The sequence below is a fragment of the Vipera berus genome (genome assembly GCF_964194415.1).
Source record: "Vipera berus genome assembly, chromosome: 2".
NCBI lineage: Eukaryota > Metazoa > Chordata > Lepidosauria > Squamata > Viperidae > Vipera > Vipera berus.
In genome coordinates this window covers 170,327,427-170,347,123 of record NC_138203.1, presented here as the reverse complement: position 1 = coordinate 170,347,123, position 19,697 = coordinate 170,327,427, and the positions used below count along the sequence as shown (strand labels likewise).

Here is a 19,697-nt window from a genome sequence, read left to right as displayed (position 1 = left end):
CCTTAAAATGATCTGAGCTGCTTTTATAACGGAAGAAAAAAGGCATTTTACTGCCTAGGAGCAACACAAGAATAAACCCTTTTCTATATGTCGGATACTGTTGAATGAGACTCTGACAAAAGGACATCAGAAAATTTCTCTTGCAGCTCTTACTGGCTAGAGCTAAACGTCCTAGCACAGGGGTAGGCAACCTCGGCTCTTTTATGACTCATGGACTTCAACTCCCAGAATTCCTGAGTCAGCTATGCTGACTCAGGAATTCTGGGAGTTGAAGTCCATGAGTCATAAGAGCCGAGGTTGCCTATCCCTGTCCTAGCATAATCAGCAGTCTCTGAGAATCAGATTGCAAGCCATTTAACCTTCAACTGTGCCTGTGTAACAGAAATACGTTTAGTACTCAATATTCTCCAGAAGGAACAGGAGTTGCAAGGCGACCTATCTTTATAAATGTGTCTAGAACAGTGTTTTTCAACCACTGTTCCGCGGCACACTAGTGTGCCGCGAGATGTTGCCTGGTGTGCCTTGGGAAAAATTGAAAAGTAATTATAAAATACTTTTTTTGTGTTTATTTGATTCCTATTCAAGAGAATTACTTTATATATAGTCAATATAGGCACAGAGTTAAATTTTTTAACATTTTCTAATGGTGGAGTGCCTCGTGATTTTTTTCATGAAACAAGTGTGCCTTTGCCCAAAAAAGGTTGAAAAACACTGGTCTAGAAGCAAGTTGCCTTCAGGCAACCTCCATTATGTCCCTACGTTCTTGACTTTTATTTTTGCAAGTTCTTATGAGAATTGCCATTAATACTTTTCTGCAGAAGTCCAAGAAGGACCCACTCAGCAAAATAGGCTAGAGTGACCCCAAATGCACCAGGGATAGGTTTAATGAAGAGAAATAAGTAGTATGTGAAGTTAGCACTATCAGAATCTGAAACTTATATCTAATTAGCAAAACCTTAAGAGACTAGCATTTTGTAACTTTAAACTTTATTCCAACATTACACTTTTGCGTTTAACTAAAGCATCAACTATTATGAACAGAATCCAGTGTTTTTATCCAACGTCATATATACAGACAAGAACTCGTGATTAGAAACTTCACCCTTCCCACTTTTCCGCAAAGTTTTAGCGGTCGAAAGCAACCTTTCCACCAACGAACTACATTTCCCATCATGCCTTGGCATCGCCCCGTTGCTTTATTCCTCTTCCGGTTTGGTTCGTTGCCTAGAGTAGAGCTCCTCTAAGCCGGAAGTCGCTCGCAGAACTTGCGTAGAGCCGCTTTACTAACGGCTAGCTTCTGAGCATCTCAGTCCAGCGGGTGCCAGGTGAAAAAGTCAGCAGTTGCTTACCGGCCATGGCGCTGAACAGGAACCATTCGGAGGGAGGCGGCGTCATTGTCAATAACAGCGAAAGGTACTGGGGGGCGGCATTTGCAGCTCGTGGGGTCCGGTCTGAGCGTACTGCGTCAGCGGCTCTTCCCCCTGTACCCCCCCGATTCCCGGGGCCCCGCCCTTTCGCAGATGCCCCGCCTCCAGGGGCGGAGAGAGAAAGTTCGTCGTCGCCGTCCGCCCGCTCAGCTCTCTCTTCTTTTCTTGCTTTTTCTACGTCGGGCGTCTCGTTCGATCCTTGCTGTCATAAATAATCTCTAGCGTACTATCCTCTTTTTTTGTTATGCTGCAATATGGTCATTTTCCTGGAAATTTCTTAGCTTCTGTGCGGCTGAAGGCATAATAAGATGAAAACAAAATTAGCTACCTAAGAGTGGAAAAAACGACTAAGAATTGTGTGTAATAGAACTTGTCCTGAGCTTAACATATTTTCCTAAATATCCCCAGCTTGTAAAATTTCGAAAAGAGCGTTTCTTTTTTGTTTCCAAGGATTTTAATTTATTGCCTCATTTCCCATGAAGATACGGTACTTTGAAATAACTAAGATTTCTTTCTTATTCCCTGTGGCTTAGCAGGATGATATTACTAGTAATAAATATCAATAATATCGATACCTTTTTCCCATTGTTGTCAGTATGCTCAAATCTGAGCAGTTGGCAAGTCAATAGATGCAAGCCAGCTCAAGAATCAGCTTAAAAATCACAGTTTCCACACACTCTTTGTAGAAAGAAGCTGGAAGGAATAACAGTTGGGGCCAACAAGGACAGATTTGGGAGAATAAATAGTAAAATTCAGAAAACAAATGAGAATAAAAGTTGGAACATTGCAAGTGGATGTAGGTGGCAATACTCCATCTGTAAATGTAACATTAAGGAGAACAGGAATTACAGGTAGTCCTCGACTTACATCAGTTCATTTAGTGATCATTCAAAGTTACAACAGCCCTGAAAAAAGTGACTTATGACCATTTTTCACACTTATGACCCTGGCAGCATCGCCATGGTCATGTGATTTACATTTGGATGCTTAACTGGTACATATTTATGACACTTGCAGTGTCCTGGGGTCAGGTGATCAACTTTTGTTACCTTCTGACCAACAAGGTCAATGGAGAAGCCAGTTTCAATTAACAACAGCATTACTAATTTAACAACTGCAGTGATTTATTAATAAGCATGGCAAGAAAAGTTGTAAAATGGGGAAAAACTCACTTAACAAATTTCTCACTTAGCATCATAAATCTTGGGCTCAATTGTGTTGGTAAGTCAAGGACTACCTGTACAGAATATATAGCAGTTCCGTATTTCAGATTTGGAAAGTTGCCACAGGTAAATAATCCAAATTACTTAGTAATTTCTCCTTTATTCCAGCCTGTCATAGCTACTTCTTATATATTTATAACTTTATTTATTGTACTTATATATTGCTGAATCAGCACAGACTCGTGGAATTTTATAAAACAATCAACAAATACATCCATAACAGAAAAGAAATTCCATATTTATGCAAATAAATTGAAACAACCAATATACAAATGAAAGTATAAATTATGATAAATGCAACAAATCCAAACAAAATCAAATTAATAGCAACAATAACTCAAAATAATATAACTATAGATGGAAATTTTGGCAAAGTTCCAATTTTGGTAGCTTCCTAAAGGTCAGAAGAAATGAAAGAAGCTTTAATTCAAAGGGGAGGGTATTTCATAAGGCTGCATCATCAGCTGAGAAACTGTGACACTTGGCTTCCATTCCCTTTTCTTCACAAAATAAATAAGATGATTTCTCCACTTCTACATGCTTCAGTGGCTTTTTACATTCCATATGGCATTTGTTGAATTTTCCCAAGGACTTAAATTGATACTGGGTTCTTATCTCCTCAGACTGAAAATTAATTTCCAGTACTACTTTTGTTATTTCCAGTTTATATATTGAGAATGTTAATGTTGGAAAGAATATCCTCAAAAAGAGCATCATATATATTTCCACAATAGGAAAGAACTTATGCCATAAGTGTCTTCTAATAATTTTGTCCAGTGCAAACTATCAGAAGGCTTCTTGATGTCATGTTAGTATTATGAAATAATATAATTACCACCATGTCAACTCTTCTCATCTGAATATGCTTTTGCCACTTCTTGTTCTTCCTTTGTCAAAAAAGCAGTTGCATTTAGAAGTGGCAGGCTATATTGAAATCCGTCACATTACAAAGTTTTCTATATTTGTTTCTTCACTGGAAGTAGTGAAAGAGCATATAAAATGAAAATATGACTTCAGCATTAAAAGATAATAAATGCTCAGGCTGAGGTCTGATTTTAACACCATTAAGCGAAGATTATAGAGTGATGGTACACGAAGAGAGTACCAGTTTTGTTGCTGCAGAGCTTAGGAACATGTACTGAGGAAGGCTGATAGGAACTTTTTCTGTCAATCCTGTGGAAAAGTAGAAGACTAGGGGAACTGACAACTTGTCTCAGTTCAGGATGCACAAAATACATGCATTGAAATAACAGTCCTATCCAAGTGGCAGATGGAATAGTTTGATATTGCTGCCACAGTATTAAAACTGGGTGGAATAAATAAAGTAGTCATTTTACTGAATTATGCCATTTCATATATAGTAGCTTGAGCTGTGTTAAGAATACTGCCTTTGGCAACCCTCATGCTGAGTAAAGTTGGCTCATTTTTTTGGTGATGATTTTCATATGTACATGTTTTTCAACAAAATGGGTTGCTGACAACCTCGCTGATAATCATTGTGTGCCTGTTTGTATTTAGTAATCTACAGGTTGCCTTTGTTGAAATATTGTGCCAGTGATGTTAAAGCTTATATTATCCGTCTTAGATGTAAAAGAATTTCTAGGAAGTAAATCTTAGTATCTGTTGTCTGTTTTCTTTGAGTATAGCATCTTGATGAATTACGAGCACATTGAAATGACATTCCATGATATGGAACATACGCCAGAGGCATTTAAAGGGACCAAGAAAGGCAGTGTCTTCATGACTCCGTATCGAGTAAGTCAGCAATGTGTATTTGTTTACATGCACGCTTGGAAAGAGAAAAAGATCCTAAAACTCCTGATAGTTATCTCTTTCTATCTATACCTTCTGTATTCTGGTTTAGCTATATTGAGGTGGGAGAATACATATGGATGTAGTCCCTTCTGTTAAAAACTGGGTCATTGCATTTAATCTTTGTATTAATGTGGCTGACATTTGGAATTAGCATTTTTATGCTTGGTAAGTCCAAAAGCCAAATGAAAAGGAGCATAAAATGAGTTGAACTGTAAAATAGGAGCGGCAAAGGTGGTAACTGTAAGGCCGGCCTTATCCTTTCTTCTCCTTTTCTGTCCCATAATTTGAAGTTCAGATCTTCTAGGCAACATGAAGCAATGGCTGAGGGCTTACAAAAAAGATTTGGGCTTGTAACAGATGGCATGATTTTGCAGTGCCCTAATCCCTTGAAGCTTTATGATGAGTTGAGTTTTCATTTCTAGTGGCTAGTTTTGAGTATTCTCAGTTGCAGTATGGAGCAACAGTAGAATTATGATGGTGGAGCAAGCTGGAGCTAATAAAAAGAGGTGATAAAATAGCTGAATTGCTTCAGTAACTTGAAAGTACATGGGCAGTGGGTATTTCAAGCACTTTGGATAAGAGCTCAGGTGGCATAGTGGTTAAGTACAGTATTGCAGGCAAACTCTGCTCACAGCCAGAAGTTCACCCTGATGGGGCTCAAGGTTGACTCAACCTTCCATCCTTCCCAGGTTGGTAAAATGAGGACCCAGATTGTAGGGAGCAATATGCAAATAATGCTTCAATGTTGTAAACTTCCCATAGAGTGCTATAAAGCAGAGGTCCCCATTTGAGCACCAAGGACCGGTTCCGTGGAGAGAGGTTTTTCTGTGGAGCGGAGGGGTTGTGGTTTCATGTACTGCCTGCATCTTGTGGATGGGGCTTTGCTTCTTTGCGTGGCCCGGTTTCTGGCATGCCGCAGCCCGGTGCCAATCCATGAACCAGGGTTTGGGGACCCCTGCTATAAAGCAGTATGGGCAGTATATAAGCCTAAATGCTATTGCTATTGCTATTTGATTAATACTGTACATCAATTGAGCATCTTGAGAATTTAAAAGCTATCTAGAAATAGATTAATATTGCTGCTTCATAGTATCAATCGAATAAATTGTTGGTTCCTATTTTCCTAAGATTTTGGAAGCATTAACTGAAACATTAGTTATATCATTTGAGATTAGTTAGTGTGTAGCAATGAAATCTAGTGTTTTGTTTTTCTGATTCTAAGCATTAAAAATCTGTATTCATTTTGCCTGCAGGTTATTTTTGTATCTAAGGGAAAAGATGCAATGCAGTCTTTCATGATGCCCTTTTATTTAATGAAAGAATGTGAAATTAAGCAACCCGTGTTTGGAGCAAATTATATCAAAGGCGTCATAAAAGCAGAGGCAGGAGGTAAGTACCCCTATGTTTTGGGCATTTGATTTATGTTGTTCTTACAAAAATCAATCCACAAATCATTGGGATTATTCTGCTCCGTCATCTTTGCAATGAACTCTGAATTCATCTTAATTTACTTACAAAAAATAACAAATGAGTTGTGAGTACTGTAATTAATTTATTCTAGTGAAATGTTTAGAATCATTATGCATTGTAATAACAGATGTGGGTGACATATTCAGAGGGCGAACATAGAGAACATGGAGGGTGAACATGCTGTGGACATAGTATACTTGGACTTCAGTAAGGTATTTGACAAAGTAGAGCATAACTTACTTCTTGGTAAGATAGAAAAATGTGGGATAGACAGCATCACCACCAGATGGATTCATATCTGGATTCATTCAAAGTGCAGTCCTCAATGGAACTTACATGGACGTGTGTAGTGGGGTACCCCAAGTTTCTGTCTTAAACCCAGTATTCTTCAACATCTTCATAAACTATTTAGAAGAGGATATAGAAGAGGAATGGATCACATTTGCAGGCAACACCAAGCTAGGAGGAATAGCCAATACTTTAGAAGATAGGCTCAAGAGCTAGAAAGATCCTGACAGATTTGAACACTGTGCCCTATCAAAAAAAAATGCAGATAACTAGTGAGAAAATTAAGGTTTTGTACTTAGGCAACAAAAATCAAATGCACAGGTATAGAATAGGTTGTACATGGCTCAACAGTATTAATTGTGAGACAGAACTAGGAGTCCTAGTGGACACTCACTTAAATATGAGCCAGCAGTGTGCTGCAGCTACCAAAAAAGCCAGCAGAGTCCTAGGCTACATTAACAGAGGGATAGTATCAAGGTCATGTGAAGTATTAGTATCACTACATATTGCCTTGGTAAGATCACACTTGGAATAATGTGTCCAGTTCTGGTCATCATGATACAAAAAGTTGTTGAGAGTCTAGAAGGAATGCAGGGAAGAAGAACAAATATGATTAGGGGTCTGTAGGCTAAAACATATGAACAGTTGCAGGAACTGGGTATGTCTAGTCCAGGGGTAGGCAACCTCGGCTCTTTTATGACTCATGGACTTCAACTCCCAGAATTCCTGAGTCAGCTATGCTGACTCAGGAATTCTGGGAGTTGAAGTCCATGAGTCATAAAAGAGCCGAGGTTGCCTACCCCTGGTCTAGTCTAACAAAAGGACTAGAGGTATGATAGCAAGCTTCCAAAATTTGAGAGGCTGCTACAAAGAAGAGGGGGGGCAACCTATTGCCAAAGCACCTGAGACAAGAAGTAATGGATGGAAACTTATCAAAGAGAGAAGCAACCTAGAACTAAGGAAAACTCCTGACAGTGAGAACAATTAATCAATGAAATGGCTTGCCTTCAGAAGTTCTGGGTGCTCCATTATTAGATTTTAAGAAGAGGTTGGACAGCCATGTGTCTGGAATGCTATAGGATCTTCTGTTTGGGCAAGGGGCTGGACTAGAAGACATCCAAGGTCCCTTCCAACTCTTATTATTCTGAATATTCGTCTTGATACTTTACTTATAATGAAAGACTAAATAAGCATGTTTGTCTCGAGTCATGATGAAACCAAATCATCTATGCCAGCGGCTCCCAACCTTTTCTATACCCCACACCCCTGGAGTGTTTCTGATACATTCTCGCACCCCTTACAAAAGTCTGAAATAACGGCAACAAATTATGCATATACACTTTAATTTTGAAAAGCCTAGTTTTTGCAACCCCTGGAATTTCGTCTCGCACCCCTGGTTGGGAACCCCTGTTCTGTGCTAAAGAAGAGAATGGTCTTCCATAGTACCTGAGTTGATGGGAGGGATACCTCCAAGATCAGCAGTATTGTTCCCATTCAATTCCCTGACTCTGGTCTCATCCTGCTAATAATAATAATAATTTTGGGAAACTCCAGTACTCCTTGCTTACACAAAGTATAAGATATGCATTCTTATTTTATATTTCAAATTTTGTTTTATTTTAATTTTGACCTTTTTAATTTTGACTTTTACCTTAAATCAGGCATGTCAAACTCATGACGTCATCTGACGTCGCGGGACGTATTGGAACTTTTCCCCCATTGCCGGCAATGGGGTGGGTGGGGTTTCGGCGTGAGACATCCAGCCCGTGGGCAAGCAGTTTGACCTGCCTGTCTTAAATCGAGAATGGATTTCCCTTCCATGATCTGTTTTCCCCTCCTCCCCCCACCCCACCCCCTCACTATTGCTCAACTAGAAGCTCAACTAGAAGTATTAGGGAAAAAATCATAATACAGAGCATGGAAACTTTTAAAGAGTTTAATAAAAACTGATGAAAACATCAACCACCTCAATGTCTATTTTCATTAAGTATGGTGAAGCAAGATGTCACAAAAATGGATCTCGACTTTTTTATTTCTTATAGTAAAGCTAAATCAGACACTATTTCATCTGTTTAGGTAAAATGGCTTTTGACAAGCAGCATTCTGAGATCCCACAGTGGTCAGTTAATCTATAGCAGGATTCTTATCTCGGTTGCTTTTTGATGGCTGTGCATTTCTGTTTGATTGCAGGTTTCATATTTAATTGACTTGAAAGCTCTTGAGCAGTTTTTTTCCTCTATGAAGTATGTCTTAGCAGAAGAATGGAATATGACAGTGTCCATTTCTGCCATTTTATATTGTATTAAAAGAGCCGAGAGCCTTACATCTGAGTGATGCTCAGTATCTGTCTGCTTCAAATATCCAATCTGTCAATCTAGCTGGGAGATAAAGGATCTTTTAAAGCAGGGGTGTCAAACTCAATTTCATTGAGGGCCGCATCAGCATTGCGGTTGCCCTCGGGGGCCGGGTGGGTGTGGCCAGGGTGGGCGTGGCCTACTGGGTGGGTGTGGCTAGAGTGCATATGGCCTACTGGGTGGGCGTGGCCAGCTCTACATCGTTCACATCAAGGGGGCCTATGGGGGCCTGGGCAGGAGTGGGACAGATCTGAAGGTCTCTGGGCCAGGGCCAAGGCAGTGGGGGCCATTCCCTCCCTGTTTCCAGGATGGCTTCGTGGGCCGCATGAAACCACTTCGCGGGCCGGATCCGGCCCCCGGGCCTTGTGTTTGACATGTCTGTTTTAAAGTGTCTGATTATATTGATTATATCTTTTCAGTATTTTACTTTTAGGATGGTGTTTTGGTAATGATTTGGGGCTGGTGAGCACATTTGGATTTTTGAAAACATACTATAAGTGTATACTGTTAGAAAATGGCTACAATAGAGGAGATATGGCTACTGAAAACTGGCTGTCTGTGTGGTTGTGACTACTCACATACACCTGTTTACCAGGAGGTAAAATAATTCATTGTATCAGCATATTTCTTATCCCCCCGATACACTTGTGCCTTTTTATGGGCAGGTAGGCACACTTCCAAACCCAGCACTTGGCCTCAGTTACTACCCCTTTATATATGGAATACAAAGATGTTGTTAATAATGATAACAGCAGAAACTGAAGTTTTGCTTTTCAGTATGCGCACTTCCCATTTAGTTTCTTTTAACTGAAATGCACATTGGATGTTTGGATATGTGGATATCCAGGATATGTGCACATGGTCCTCCATGGGTATCACACTGTTTTCCATATATAGGGGTTGAAGTCAACTAAATAATTCAGAAACGTACTTTTACCATGTTTTTTACGTGATCAAGGGCTGAAACATAGTCGCCTTTTCTGGAAGTTCCCAAATTTAAACGACTACAGCCATGTTGATGATATGTTTTAGTGGTCTGTTTCCAGTCCTGCAGCTCTAAATTGTTCCTATATAATCCATATAATTTTTAGCCCAGATACAATCCTATTTCTTATTTAATTTCACTTCATATGGTTGCCATTCTAGATTGATTTATGGTTATCTGAAGAGTAGTTGTAAAGATGTTTTAACAAATCAAATTTGCCCTGGCTTGCTCAGAACAAATTTAATCTGTGTAATGTTATTGTTTGCAAATTGTTGTTGTTGTTTTTCTTTCCTGGCCTTTGATGACTCTTGAAGGCACAGATCTTTTTTGTTGTTTAAAATCCATCTCCTTGTAACATTAGTGTCACACCACTTTGCACATATATAGTATTCAATTACACTTTCACACTTTGCTCAACCATTATAGAAAAAAGATTTCACTCAATTTTCCCTGCCATTAAACATATATTTATTATATTTATATTTATTAAATTTTTATACCGCCCTTCTCCTGAAGGACTCAGGGCAGTGTACAGGGCAATAAATATTAAAAAACAAAGTACAAAAGTTAAAAAACAATTACATAATTATGCCTGATATATACAATAATAAAACCATGTTAAAAACCCAACCCCAAACCCATCAAACCAGGCCGGATTGCTCAAATAAGTAAGTTTTTAGATCCCGCCGGAAGGAGCGAAGGTCGGGGGCCATCCGGAGCTCAACCGGCAAGCGGTTCCACAGGTCAGAGATAAGAACAATTATATTCACAAATGATTAGAATCAGCTAGGTCTCAGATTTTATTATCTAAATAAAAAAATATATATTTCTGGCTCCACAGTTTGAAAGTGTGTATCTGCTCTTAAAAGTAGCAACACGCAGAGAGCATGTTGGTGCAGTGATTAAATGCTGGCCTTGAAAGCAGGAAAATTCTCTCTTCTAGTCCCACCTTAGCCATGAAAGCCGGTTGGGGTGATTTTGGACCAACTCACCTCACTGGATTGTTATTATGAAGAAAATACAGGAATATTAGGTAGATGCACCACCTTGAGCTCTATATTGTCTAAAACAAAACTGGGCTAAAATGAGGAGGAGAAAAAGAGAACATGGCCCTCATTTTCTAATGTTGCTTTTTACTCTAAAAGACTTAGGCTGAAACGTAATGGAAAGATGATAGAGGAAGAGCCTTATAAGGATTTCAAGAACCTTACAAGATAAACCTGGTAGTAGACAAACTTATTTTGCTTTTTCCACCTATCTGATCTTATTTTACTAGGTGGTTGGGAAGGATCCACAACGTTCAAAATGACATTCTCAGCTGGAGGTGCCATTGAGTTTGGACAGCGTATGTTGCAAGTAGCATCTCAAGGTATTTATAACAGAAGTAGAACTGCTAAGGGCTGGTGAGAGAGAAATCTGGGTGTGCCTTGGTGAAGAGTTGAAAATGTGTTTCAGATTAGGATACGTACCTGGATTACTTAAAATAGTTGAGGGAATTTAAAACTCATTACAAAATAAAGGCTTATTTTGGTATTCCTATCTCACAATTACTCTTTTCATCACGAGAACACCAATAGATACATTTACTCTTGGCTTAGCACTTAACAACGGAAGTCTTATTGAGTGCTGTTAATGCAGGTGGTCCTCACTTAAAAGAGGCAATTCTCATTCAGTGACTATTTGAAGTTGTGATGGCCTTTAAAAAAGCTACTTACCCATCTTCCAAGTTATGACTGTGGTACCCCACCTCCCTTTCCACTTCCATCACGTAAATTTCATTTTGTGTGCTTGGCAACTGGCTCACATTTACGATTAGTTGCAGCATCCTGTGGCCCTGCGACTGTGAAGTTGCAATGTTTTATTTTTCTGTTTTTCAGCAAAAAAACCCCCAGCCATTGGGTTCATTTAATGACCACATACAGTAGTTTGCTTATCAGCTGTAGTGATATAATGGTTTTATAATGACCATCATAAAAATGGTTGTAAAATCGAGCCAGGTCACGTGATGACCCACTTAACTGCAACAACTTATGACCAAAATTCCAGGCTCAGCTGTGGTCAGAAGTCAAGGACCACCTGTGTCTGTTATTCCATAAGCCTATGGATCATCAGTTGGAGGTTCTGTTTTCAGATCTCCTTTATGCTAAGGCAGGGGTGTCAAGCTGCCGGCCCACGGGCCAAATGCGTCACACGGAAGCCGTGCCCACCCCAGCTCCGGCAAGGAGAAAAAGTAACCGTTCGTCGCGACACGTCATGCGACGTGAGTTTGACACCCCTGTGCTTAAGGGAAGAATTATAGCCTTCCTTTTCACTCACCTTTGCAATGAACCCCTCCTTTCCCCTGGCCTCTCCTGCTGCCTCTGAACTCTTTCTAGTACCAAATTGACTTTCATGAGACAGAGAAAAGTTTCATTTCTCCGGTGTCCTGTTTTCCTCCACTAACTAGTTCAATGCTGGACTTAGGCAGTTCTGCTTGGCCTATTTTTCTGCATTTGTAGTCTGGTTTTATCTGTTAGAGCCTTTAAACGGAAGGCCAGAACCGTGTTACGCTGCTATCAGCTTCATTTTTTGTTGCTGTACCAGGCTTCACAAATTCAGTTGTCAACATGGAAAAAGAAGTGAAAGAACTAAAGAATATAGCATAACTATGGGTAATCCTTGATTTAACAACTACAATTGAGACCACAGTTTAGATTACTAAACAAGGCAGGTGCATGACCTTCTTTTGCAGTGAATCATGCAGTCATTAAGTGAGTCCAGTTTTCCTCATTGACTTTGCTTGTCAGAAGCCAGCTGAGAAGGTTGCAAACGGTGATTACATCACCGCAGGATGATAAATACATGTCAGTTGCCAAGCGCCCACAGGATGCTGTGACGGTCGTAAGTGTCAGGATTGGTTGTAAGTCACTTTTGTCAGTGCCATTGTGACTTCAAACGACCTCTAAATGAATGGTTGTAAGTTCAGGACTATCTGCGTAAGAGTTCTAGAGGAGACTCAAGACCTGTAATTACTGATATTGCTAATTGTTGATTTAATTGGCACTGTAATCTCAGTGAGCTTCATGTGTGCCATTGTCCTGTGGAAGTGGGTTCTGGCTGTTGTATTCCTGAAACGCTTCCTGTCAGCTTGGTTGAATTAACTCACTCATCTTTGTTTTCTAGCTTCAAGAGGGGAAGTTCCCAATGGAGCCTATGGTTACTCATACATGCCGAATGGGGGCTATACCTTCCCACCACTTGCTACCAATGGGATGTATCCTCCTCCTCCTTCAGGATACCCTTATCCACCACCACCACTTGGTGAGTTTTGAAAGTAAATGAAGGCAGCTTTTAATTAATGTTTTATTTAGAAATATGGTAGGGAAAGGCAATAAGATTCACTTTTTCATCCTGTTTTCATCCTATTTTCAATGGTCACCCAAATGGGCAACTCCCTTGTTAAGTGTAAGCAAGTCTTGTTTTGTGTATACAAGAACTTACTTTCAGTTATTGCAAAGTTTCTACTGAGGAATATATGGTTCATTCTCATCTCAATACTTCTCCATACCTTTTATAGGTTGATTAAAGTTTTCAGATCCACGTCATCACAAGGGAGCCAATCTGGATAAGCTGGAAGCAGTTGTCATGGTCAGAAATATTTCTGAAATAGCTCTGATTGCATCATGAGCTATATTGTGATATAACCTATCAGTTTCTGAATTCCTCTTTTTTAAAAATAAATCGGGCTCTTTAAAATACCTAAAAAGGTCAGTTTGAGAACAAGCATTCCAGTGATTCTCTGGTTTGACTCAGCTAATTGTTTTTGCAGTGCTTTACTCTGTCTTTTTCCATTGTCCTAGAATTGTATCCTGGTCCACCAATGGATGGTGCTATGGGATACATGCAGCTTCCTCCTCCTCCCTATCCTGGGCCTATGGAACCACCTGCTGCTGGCCCAGATCTTCCCACCACTCCGGCAGGTAAAGATGCTTGCCCAAAGGCCAAGATAGGAAATTTTCTGAAAAATGATAAAATGGCCCAAAGCCTTTGAATCAGGGTTCACATATGTAACCTTTCTGACTTGTGCCTGGCCAGAATGCTGGTATACTATTTGTTATTCCCAACCAGCACGTTTTGAAGGCATCAGATTGGGAAAGGCTGTGCTAGGCTTAGCAAACCGTATTAGCATTTGTTTTGTTTATAAAACCCATTTAAAAGAAAATATATTTTGGAAAGCCACTCTGTAGAGATCTAATTTTAACTCAGGTGGCTAATTTCTAACAATGGCTCAGTTGAAGCTCTATTAATCTCCTTTGTAGGACCTCAAACTAATTCTGTTTATAAAGGAATTGCCTTTTGTTATTGCCAAGCTTTGCAAATCCAGTTCATAAAGTTAGTGATACCCTATGTATCACTAACAAAAAGGTAAAACATCCAGCAAATTTCACCATACATAAACCCAGGAAGGGCTGAGTTTTCAGTAGAGATGGCAGGCAATTAGTTTCTACATAGACAGAATAACAGCACAAGTTTTATTTACATGACTTTTTAAACATGTTTTTAATTAATTGAATAGAAAATAAAAATAATAAACCACATAGTTATCAAAAAGGAAGAATAAGAAAAAAAATATACAAGAAAAAGAAATGCATGCAGGGCATATATTCCTATGTATATATGTATATAAAGTGTGCCAAAAGTCAGGCCTCCATGACAGTTTATTATATAAATTACATTACATGCTTGAATTGGTTCCTTTTTCTCCTAAACTGTTCCTTATTCATTTGACACCATATCTTGTCCAACAGCACAGACTAGGAATTTTTAACGAATATTACAAATCAAAGAGGAAACTTTCACTATATAATGTTTATTATTAGCAAAGAACTAGAGAGAGAAAATTTTAGAGGCAAATCTAGTTCCTGGTGCTGGAGTCAGTGTTTGGCAACAGACATGTTATTGTTGTAGAGTGACAGTATGTCAGAGGGTATAATCTTCCTCTTGTGCACACAAACTTGAGATCTGCCTGGAGAAGAAGGGAATCAGGAAAGACTTCAGCTTTTTATCCTGCCTATAGCTTTTTAAAATGTCTAGTTTTTTAGAATAGTAAGCATCACAGTTCTTGCAACATACCCCTGCAGTAGGTCTGAGTTGAATACTGAGCAGGACTATATAACGAAATATAGAATAGTGCTCTGTTTGCTATTGGAAGTAGGTAGAAACAAGCTCTTTTTAGCTAAACAGAATAATCCTATTATGTGATTAAGGGACAGTAGACTTTCTGTTCTTATGCTGTATTTAGGGAAGAATTGAGAATTGAGTTAAATACTGTAAGTGGATGACTTAAATACTGTAAGTGGTGCTAAAGTAATATTCCATCTTTGAAGCAAGAATTGGATGAGACAAACTGCTGCCTTGTTTTAGCCTTGTCCTTTGAATAACTGTTCTGTTCCAGCCTACTACCAGCCCTGCAGAAAAGGCAGGGACAACCCCTTTACAAAAGGCAAAAGGCTGGAAGTAAGCCCGCCAAATTTATTTACACAAAACAGATCCAAAACAGAGCAAACTGAGCAAAACAAAATACGAACCGCTAAAACAGGAGCTATTCAAACGGTTGCCTTCAGCAAACCAGCCCTCCCACACATTCCCCTTTTAAACAGTTCAAGGCGTGGCTTCTCTCTGCCTCCTTCCGAGGTGCCCCATTGCCTTCCTCTGTTTACTCCTGATTGACTGCCTCCTGCGTCGGGCGTCCTTGAACAGGGCCAGCTGTGGGTTATGTTCATCCACGCTGTCAGGCTCACACAGCTGGGTCTGCGTAGTAACCAGATGGGAGGGGCCTGGCTGAGAGCTCTGCGAAGCCTCAGAACTGTCCTCTGCAGGCTCTCCAAACCCCTCCTCCTCCTCCTCCTCTGAATCGTCCGACCCAACTGCCGAACCCACAGGCTGACCCTGAATCACAACAGCCAGGGGTGTCAAACTTGCAACATCACGTGATGTGTTGCCACGTATTGCAGCTTTTCCCCCATTGCCAGAGCTAGGTTGGGCGCGCAGTTTGACACCCCTGCTTTAGCAGATTTCACAGAATTTGAATAGCTGATTGCATTCCTCTAGGAAAGAACATATGGCAGCTTTGGGTGAAAATGGTAAAGAGAGTTACAACAGGGATTATACATTGTATTAAACAATGGTGTGATCTGTTTGGTTTGATCTAGCACAGCATAATGACAATGATTTGTACATTCAGATTGAATGCTAATTTCCAGTTTAATAGTTATCAATCAGAGTTACATACGATATATAAGGTTTTTTTCTTGAATAAACCAGAACTACTTAGATTCCTACCACGTGCTAAGCGTAAATTACGGTTTACAAGTCATAATATGCATAATATTCAGGCAACAGGTTAAACCAAAAGAAAACAAATCATTTTATTCAGCAGCTGAGTACAATATGCATACCCAACTCTTATTTCCTATTTGAATCTATGCAACCCATCCTTACACAATTGTAGGATGCTCGGGTGCCATGTGTTTTTAATTGGTATACTGTATCTGTTTTATCTATTTTTATTGTAAGCCACCCAGGAGTCACAAGTGTGAGATGGGCAGCTATATAAATCGATTAAATAATAATCACCAGTACTTTTTTTTTTTGCAGCTGAAGCTAAGGCTGCAGAAGCTGCTGCCAGTGCATATTACAACCCAGGGAACCCTCATAATGTCTACATGCCCATGGTAACTTTCAAAAATATATTTAGAGCAAGTGTTAAGCAAGCGTGTCTCTTGGTTGCAGCTCAAAACTTCCACATGTCCTTTTTCTGAAAGCACCTAACACGCTGCTTTCTCATTTCTTCTTTTTTCATTCTGCCTTTAACCTTGGCGGGTTATTGTTTTGGGGGCCTTTTTGCATTTCCCCATCCCAATGATAGTTCCTCTTCTCTGTAAATTTTTCTAGATGTTTGCCTATGTATCCCCCACTTCTTCTTTTCTGTATTCCAGCCTTCTCTACTTCCTTCTTTCCGATTTCTCAGCTGCAGCTTCGTTGGCTTTCTGCCCAATCTACTGTCTATATTTGTTTGTGGAGGACATAAATATATATTTGCTCAGATCTTTAAAGAAAGGGCTGGGGAATGAGGGAGATACAGGTGGTGATTAGGCATATATAGTTTTAACAGGTGGATGTTTTACAGAAATTATATTTTTCCCGTAATTATCTACTTAATTTTAATAAATAAGATTATATCGCAGAGACTTTATAAGGGGAATTGATTTGCTTTTGGGAAAAATCCAGTGCCACAATGCTTTTGCCTTTGCTGTACCTCTCGTGGACATGAACAGCCCTTAACACAAACTTGATTGACAGTGTTTGTGGGTGCCATCTTTTCTTTCATCAAGGAACTCACAGCAACTTTGAAAGGATTCCCAAGGGCTCTTCTACCCAGGCACTAACTCAACCTAAATTTCTTAGTTGGCTGCAATGTATCCCCTCAGACCATATCCAAAGGCCCTTTATCATGTATGTCCATATTGCCTTAAATAATCTTCCAACTTGTACGTAATAGCTTCTTACATATATATTAGCACCTGAGCCTAATTATTAGGGAGCCATATTTATTTATTTAACACTGCCCGACTCCAGTAAGGCAAGAATACATGGCATAAAAGGTGCCTCAGATATGACAAAAAACAAGCTTTTTAAAATTACATGATAGTACAAGAGAAATCCCCCTGTCAGTTCAAGAACATGGTTCATGCAGCATAGGTCTAATTTATATATTGTTATATATATAAAGCTTACAACAGTGTTCTGCAGTTGAAATATGTGTAATAATAAACTGAAGTTGTTGTTTTTTCCCCTCTCAAACATTTTAGGACCAGCCTCCTCCACCTCCTTACTTTCCTCCAGAGGACAAGAAAACCCAGTAGAAAAACATCATCACATGTTGCATCTTTTATTGCCATATGGCTAAATATTGATTAGGGATATGACAATATTGTCTCCCCCCCAGTACATATATCTGTCATGGACCAAAATGATAGATATATGTGCCAGTAAGAAAGTGTTTCTAACATTTTTCTGGGTTGGTAATGCTCAGACACTAAATATTTTGTTCTCCTCTGTATGATATAACAAAGAATTCTTTTCCCCATCCCACATTTTAATTGTCCCAGAGAACATTCTTTCTCGAAGAAAGACTACTTCAGCTGAAATTCATCAACAACTATTGAATTTGGTAGATGTTGATATTTTAGGTGCTGCCCAGCTCATTCACCGTGAAGCTTCAGAAGAACATTATCTCTGTGATCTTTTGATTGGTTCTTCGTTGCATGAACCCTGCCATCCTATTAAGGAAGTTCACTGATCTTCTGACAAATTTAACGGCATGTATTAGACATTTGATTCTACTTGGACAATGGAATTTTCTGCCATTTCTTCTACAAGGTGCATGGCACAAACACTTCACACTACGGACAGTCTTGTCTATCCCTTTAATACCTTGGCTCTTTCAGTTTTACAGTGACAAAGTGGTGGCTGTGTAGTTTTAGCCAGGAAAGCATCTTTACCTCTATAGTTGAACAGGGTAGTTGATTTGACCAAATGGCTGATCATCCTAGTAGTAGGCGATATGGTTTCTAAGAAAGAAGATAGTCATATATAAGCCTATTTATGTGTTTAATTATTGCCTAGATATTATTCCTTTTATTTTGAGTGTATTGCAGCTTGAAGAAACAGATTTTTTTTATTGTTTTCAGCCATCACTCACTATGTGTGGTGAACATCAGATTATCTCTCAGTTCAATAACTCTTTGCTTTAACTTGACAAATTCAAAGGCTTTGCTAAAAAAAGAAAGGTCAAAGATCAAAGGGTTTGTGCATTTTCTCTTTCCTCAAGTACAATTCTTATCGCAAAATATCATACACAAATCACAATAAAGCAAAATTCTTTTCTGGAAACAAAATGGGGGAGGGGGGAGGTAAGAGGTAGGATTTTAGGAATTTTCTATGGCAGTAGGTCTAGATGTATGGCTTCCGAACATTCTGGAAACTTACCAGAACACTTGAAATCCTAGTGCTGGCATCCCCTCATCTGTCTGAATCATGAGAATCTACTCTTAATTCTTTAACATTGAATCTGATTTAATGCTGAAATGAAATAGATGCAAAACTATTTAAAACTACTGTCCTTGATAATAAAAATACTTGAAATTGCCATTTCCAGTACTACTTTGGACCTTCTTTCACTGTTGGCTTCAGTCCAAGTTCTATGTAGTGCTTGAAACAACACCGGTTATTTCCAACTCTGCTCTCTCCCGCTTGACAGTAGATACAAATTGCTTCCTGACTTTTGCTACAGATTGTCCTGGGGCAAAACACAGCATCTGGTAAAGAGAGCACAGCCGAATAGGATGGTCTTTCTGCATGCTTCTGCAATGCTTAGTTTTTGCTTCCCTGACTTAGCACAAATATTTTGCTATTACTAAAATTTGTGAACAAGCAAGCTTATTTATGACCCATTTGCATTACTCTGAACACGGCTACATGTCTGTAGACTTGAGAAACAGCCATCTCAGTTCAGGTTGGAAGTATTGCAGCATAAAAATTCAGATGCTTTTTCAGCAAAAGTGTTCCAGCGCTCTTTCCTCTAGAAACTGAAACACCGTTTAACTGATAACTAGGTTTGCAGACTGACTATAGCCTATTATAGGTTTTTTTGGTACAGTATGGTTTTTGCAAATGGTTTCTAACTGACCTATAATATACTTAAAAAGCCATGTATTTTTTCCCTAGATTTGCTATTTAAATGAAAGTGATGTAACAAAATTGTTATATTAAAAATCAGTATGTATTTTGGAAATTTTTTTGTTAAATTGGATGTGAAATGGCTCTCTTGAATGTGAGGCTGTCTTTTGATTTGCTGAGACTATGAAATAAAATACATGACATCACATTGCTTTGGTTCAGTGGGTCAACATATTGAAAAAAGTGCTTTATGAACTGTTTAAACACTTACGACTGTTGTAGCATCCCCCTGGTCACTTCATCAAAATTCATTTGGCAACTGGCGTGTATTTATGATAGTTGCACTGTCCTAGGATTGTGTGATCACCAATTGCAACCTTCTCAACCAGCTTCTGACAAGTCAATGGAGGAAGCC

The 19,697-nt window shown here is 39.2% G+C and overlaps 1 protein-coding gene across 1 annotated transcript; it reads left to right on the top strand.

The window, feature by feature from the left end:
• Positions 1 to 996: 996 nt before the first annotated feature.
• WBP2 (WW domain binding protein 2) lies at positions 997 to 19,488 on the top strand. Its single transcript, XM_081318304.1, has 8 exons — positions 997 to 1,413; positions 4,297 to 4,405; positions 5,719 to 5,854; positions 10,839 to 10,931; positions 12,725 to 12,862; positions 13,402 to 13,521; positions 16,199 to 16,275; positions 17,413 to 19,488. Exons 1-8 carry the CDS (start codon positions 1,355 to 1,357, stop codon positions 17,464 to 17,466), a joined length of 786 nt encoding a protein of 261 aa, XP_081174430.1. The 5' UTR covers positions 997 to 1,354; the 3' UTR covers positions 17,467 to 19,488.
• Positions 19,489 to 19,697: the final 209 nt, after the last annotated feature.